This window comes from Hylobates moloch, unplaced genomic scaffold, assembly GCF_009828535.3.
Source record: "Hylobates moloch isolate HMO894 unplaced genomic scaffold, HMol_V3 SCAFFOLD_12, whole genome shotgun sequence".
NCBI lineage: Eukaryota > Metazoa > Chordata > Mammalia > Primates > Hylobatidae > Hylobates > Hylobates moloch.
In genome coordinates, this window is record NW_026652287.1 from 7,465,370 (window position 1) to 7,471,328 (window position 5,959).

At 54.2% G+C, this 5,959-nt stretch overlaps 1 protein-coding gene across 4 annotated transcripts in view; it reads right to left on the reverse strand.

Moving 5' to 3' along the window:
• Window positions 1-573: 573 nt before the first annotated feature.
• Window positions 574-5,959, reverse strand: part of AACS (acetoacetyl-CoA synthetase) — an 80,564-nt gene continuing 75,178 nt past the window's right edge. For 3 of the 4 annotated variants that reach the window (XM_032168293.2, XM_058426047.1, XM_058426046.1), the window contains one exon: window positions 574-1,795. In XM_032168293.2, the coding sequence (XP_032024184.1) occupies window positions 1,658-1,795 (138 nt within the window). In that variant the 3' untranslated portion in view covers window positions 574-1,657. The remainder of the gene's footprint in view (window positions 1,796-5,959) is intronic. The other variant, XM_032168294.2, reaches the window with a different exon arrangement.

Consider the following 5,959-nt stretch of genomic DNA (forward strand, 5'->3'; position numbering starts at 1 on the left):
TTTGCCTTTACCCAGCCCCCTTCTCACTCCCACCTTCTTCCTGCCTAGAGCACAGATGAAAGACTAGAGGTGGGGCAGCCATGCAGGGCCAAGATGATGACTGCCACATCCTGAGGACAGCAGAGTGCGGCAGACAGGAGCCAGGACTGCTGCACTGTGGAGTTGCTGCCCGGCCCCGGGAGAATGGACTGGCTCCAACTTCCTGTGACGTGAGAGCCATAAATGCTGCTGGGCCAAGCCTGGATCCCGTGGCATGCAGCCACACACAACCCAAGTGACACGCAGCTCTTGCGATGACAAGAAAGGAGCCAGAAACCTGGCTGGCGCTGGGTGTTGGGGGATCTCAGTGTGGAGGGGGCCCAGGGTGCTGGCTTCACACTGAGCAGCGCTCCTCGTTGGTCACAAGGGAATGTGGGTAAGTACCAGGGCCCTGGGAAGTGCCCCCAACAATTCGAACCACACAACTCCAGGGCACAGATGTTGGCGGGCGCACAAGCACCACCAGCCTCACACACGCAGATGCAGTCCCCCCTCCAGAGAAAACACACAAGCACACTGCACACACAGCATGGGTTCATGTGCACACACGTATAAATTTATCGCATAAATTCATCATAGCACTTTCCCCCATATTTTTATAATCCAAAAGGAAAATGATGCAAGAAAGGATTTCATTGTGCTCAGTTTCAAAAAATATAAAAATGAACATCAGATTACAGATACAAGTTCATACGCTGAACTGAATGGTACATACCAACTGCCTGGCTATGGAAACCTGTGACTTAGGGGTGTTGATGACATGATCTCGACAGGAACCCCCTAGCAACTCTCAGGTGGAGGCAGCACAGGGATGCGGTTCCTGGTGAGGACCCTCGGTGACCGCGCTGCCTGGGCTCACAGCTGGAGGGCTCACCTATGAGGGACACGGGTGGACACCCACTGCTTCACACACCTAATTCACATTAGAAACATGTAAAGCCATTCAAAGTCTGTGCAATAAAGAGATCCTGTATGAAATCCACTCGTTCCTTGGAAGGAAGCTGGCCTGGAGGCGCGCTCGGGTTGACGGGTGACGCACAGCCTTCCAGGGCCTGCATTCCATCCATGACACAGACACATGTGAGCACCCAGCCTGCCAGTCCTAGCAGCCAGCTGTGAAAAGCTGCGTCAAGTCACGGGGGTTCCTTTGTAACAGCTAAAGCTCAAAGGCATACTGGACCCTGAGGGAAAACAGGAGAGCCTGAGACGGGAAGGGAAGAAAGGGATTTGCACCTTCACAGAGCAAAATGGGACGACGGGAGGGGGAGGTTGAAGACAAGACCTTGGCTCAGGAGTGTGTCTGTCTTCAGCACCAGCCAGCCCCACCGTTCCCACTGCACTGTGTGTGCAAAGACACACACTCTCACCACAGTGCCACACGTGCGGCCCAGACACTCCCTCCTGGTCTCTGAAGGCCAGAATCCCGCTCCAGTGTGTGGAAGACCCAGGTACCCACCAGATTTAACGACAAAACAGAGAAACGATCCCTCCCCAAGCCTACAGAACACTTGGTGCGAACATCCTTTTACAACAGCTGTAGGTTTCTATATAATTTCTTGAGCACACAAAAGTTACAGTGCACACGGGTGTGGCTGAGTGACACGCCAGCCAGTCTGACTCAGAAGCCCTGCAGCTCAGGGATGTCCCGGTACAGATCCAGGGTCTCGGGGTTCGAGAAGGCACCTGCTTGCTCCACGGCTTTTCCAGCAATGATATGTTTGACAGCAACTTCCACTTTCTTGCCATTGAGCGTATACTGCGAGGGAAAAGTAGAAAAACAAGAACATTTAAACCTGAAGGGGGGAAAATCCGCAGCCCTGGATATATCCAGGCCCCAAAGGCCCAGGTCCACCTGGAGCACCAAGAGTGAATGGGTCTCAGCTCTAAGATGCTCCTCTTCCCACCAGGTCTGCAAACTGCACCGAAGTATGCTGAACTAACCACTGTCCCCTCTGTTTGGGGGATAAAACCTGTTCTTCTGAAAGGCAATTTCAAGGACTGGTGCTGAAACCCAACTCTGACACTCTCCACACCCCACCCCCGCCCCCCTGGCATGGCTGTTGGGAAACAGGCTATTTCAAAGTCGCCCAGAGGTCACCATGAGCATGTTCATTTTTCATTTTTTTTTTTGAGACAGTCACGCTCTGTCGCCCAGGCTGGAGTGCAGTGGCGTGATCTCCACTTGCTGCAAGATCCGCTTCCCAGGTTCACACCATTCTCCTGCCTCAGCCTTCCGAGCAGCTGGGACTACAGGCGCCCGCCACCACACCTGGCTAATTTTTTGTATTTTTAGTAGAGATGGGGTTTCACTGTGTTAGCCAGGATGGTCTCGATCTCCTGACGTTGTGATCCACCCACCTCGGCCTCCCAAAGTGCTAGGATCAAAGGCATGAGCCACCGCGCCCGGCCGAGCATGTTCATTTTTCTAACACTGCACACTCCACTGGGCCCCTTTGGGACCCATCACACGCGTCACATCCAAGCTGGCCTCGAGAGGGCCCTCCAGACACCCCACTGACCCCGGCAGTGCATATTCCAGATGGGAATATAAAAAAAGAATATCTCTCAGGGTTCAGGGTCTGCCTGACCAGGATAAAAATGCAGGCATAGAACATTCCTAAATCCCAGCAGGCACCCTGGGCAAGAAAGTTTTCAGGGAAGATGTGGCTCCTGCCACCCCATCTGGGGGATGCCAGGTGAATTCCTGAACCTGAGTTCATTTCATCGAATGAAAGGGGGGGTGCCAGCACCTAGGCTGTAAGGCTGTGAGTCACGGGATGAATGAGTCAGCACGCACACAGCTTCAGAAGTGCCTAGCTACTATGTTTTATGATTATTTGACTTTTATTTATACTTTACTTCTCTATATATTTTATCACATTATTCTATGATAAAGAGTAGTTACTGCCATTACTTCAGATGTGGCCCAGCTTCCTAGAACCAGAGGCAAGAGTGTCCCCAAGCTCCCATGAACTCCTCCTCGGAGCCAGCCATCTGCTCGGGACGCTGTGTTACTTTTTCTTACAGTTGGGCCCTTTCCAAACATTCAGAGCTCCCTCGAAGATTCATGGCACATGTGTTTCACCTTGAATGCAAACCACCCCTGGCAGTGTTGGTGTGTTGTGGGCTAGGAAACTTCAGGAGCAACAGAGCCCAGTAACGAACCCTCGATCACTGGCGCCCTTTTTTTTTTTTTTTAACCTGACATGTAATTAAAATTCATTCACTTGAAAATTCAGTCAACGTGTGAACTAATTAAGGATCTAAGCGCCGGCTTCCGAGGGCCTGCCTGTCACTTCATGTGGTGTCTACGGCCCTCCCGCTGTGAGATGCAAACGTCTCGCCTGCCCTGTGCCCCGCTACGCTTCACACAGGGGTCCACGTGCAGCTCACGGGAGCCAATACCGCCACCTTCCACCCGCTGGCAAAATACAGCAGCATCCTCTTAAAAGAAATCCTGCTACCGTTTCCTCTGGGGAGAGGGGAAAGGTAGAGGAAAGGGAAAGAGAAAGGAAGAAGCCACCGCTCCCCTGCCCGCCCCCACAGCAGCTCCTGCACGAGGCCTCCCCAAGTAGACAGGAGCCCAGCAGCCTCCTGTCAGGAAGGGCCAGACATCCCAGCCATGACCCGAGCAAAGGCCCGCTGCACTTGGGATAGCCATGGCTGCCTGAGGGCTGCAGTCAGGAAGCCCTCAGATGACAGGAGTCCATTCCACTTGGCCATGACCCTCGCGGGGTCCCCAGGTCTTTATTCTGGGTGAGCAGAAGGCGGAGCCGACTATGGACACCCCTTCCTTGGGCAAGACCCCTCATCTCTCTGGGTTTCCTCATCTGTAAGATGGATGTGAGGAAGACAAGCTTGTCCCACCCTCACCAGGGTCACAGGACCAGCTCCCCACCCCCCATTCACTCACCAGACACCAAAAGCACCTGCTGTTTGCCAGGCAGTCAGCTGGGCTCTGAAGAAAAGGAGGGAAACCCACAAGGTTCCTGTCCTCAAGGGGCCTCCACTCCACCAGAAAGATGTGAATATACACAAGAACTCACCCTCAGCACCCCCATGGTAAACACTGTCAAAGCTAAAGACGGAGGCCAGGACACTGTTCAAACAGGAAATGCAGGGAAAGCCTCTCTGACTTTTGCACAGAGAGCAACTGAGATCAGGTGTGTGGAAGGGCTCTGACAGCGTGCACACCTACTCCGAATGAAGGCTGATGGTGAGTGGAGGCAGCACAGAAACAGAGGCAGGGGGGCTGCGTTCTGGGCACCCTGTGGCCCACAGCACCCACCAGAGAGGCTCTGTTGTCAACCCATCTTAGAGATGGGGAAACTGAGGCTTGGATGCTGAGTTGCCCAAAGTCATACCTCAGGGGCAGAGTGGGGGCCAGGGCTAAGTGACAGAGCCCCTGTGCATAAAGACCCTCAGAGAACCAACCCACTGTGAAGCCTGGCGGCAAGGACTACGCTGGCCAGAGCCTCCCCAGTCCCCCGGGGCCGCTCACTCCGATGATGCCACATCACCACCCTGAGCTGTGGCGGGCGGGTGAGGGGCTCCTCTCCTCGTGTCACAGGTCAGAGACGGGATGAGTCTTACTCAACACGAGGAGTGTGGCTGGCTCTGGGCCCAGATCTCTCCTGAGCACTCACCAGGAACCCCCTAAATGCTGAAAATGGCACTGACTTCCCAGGGAACAGAAGCGGCAGTGTCTCTTCACGCAGAGACAGAGATGGGCTGCCGCCTATTCCCACTGCTTGGATGCACCCCGGGCTCAGGCTGTTCTCAGGGTGGTGAGGGGAGGGTAGCCCACTCCCCACAAGCAACATGTGAAGGGTCAGACCTGCAACAGGCTCTCCTGCCTCAGCAAGGTCCTGGGACTTTGCAGGTGAGACCTCAAGTTGTCCTCTTCTGACCCTGAAGTGGGTCCAGTTCCTGAATGGGCAGGCTGGGGCCACGCCGTGTCACCTCCCTGTGGAGGCTGGGCCCCTCCCTAGCCCAGCAATAAAAGAGGTAAATCCTCTCCTAAGCCCACCATGAGGGCTCGAAAATGTAAGGACATTCAAAAATCTGGAAGAACCCTTCAAATAACCTCCCGAATGGACCCAGGAGAAGACCCTATCTGGGGAGAGAAAGAGCCCAGAGCCCAGCTGGGTGCCCTGGCCGCAAGCCCACAAAAGCCAGGACAACTGGGGAAAGAAATGTGCTGAGTTTCCGCCCTTCATAATAAATTGTTCCACTACTCTCGTGATCAAATATGGTTTGGTAATAACTGTTTTGGCAGCAAAAGACCCAAGTTCTTTTTCAATAATATAAAGCCAAGGGGACAAATTCAAATTCCATTTCCCTAAAATGTTCCAGATGAGACAGCACTGATTCACCGAAGGAAAACCTTAGACCCTCATCAGAAAGAGACAATAAGGGTCACTGATTCAAGAAGTACCTTCTTGGAGAGCACCAGTGTCCCCACAGAGAGCCGCCAAGAGTCACCAACCAAAAATAAGAGAAAAAGAGATGTATGGAAAGCCCCAAGCTGCAGGGCTCTTCCCATGCAGAACCAGAAAGCCAAGGTAACGTGTGGACACCACAAAAAGCAACCAACACTGCAGATGTGGACAGGCGCCGGGAGGAGGAGGAACAGGGTCCCGAGTGGGCGTCAGTGCAGATGTGGACAGAAGCCAGGAGGAGGAGGAACAGGGTCCCGAGTGGGCGTCAGCGCAGATGTGGACAGAAGCCGGGAGGAGGAGGAACAGGGTCCCGAGTGGGAGTCAGTGCTGATGTGGACAGGCGCCGGGAGGAGGAGGAACAGGGTCCCGAGTGGGCGTCAGTGCTGATGTGGACAGAAGCCAGGAGGAGGAGGAACAGGGTCCCGAGTGGGCGTCAGTGCTGATGTGGACAGGCGCCGGGAGGAGGAGGAACAGGGTCC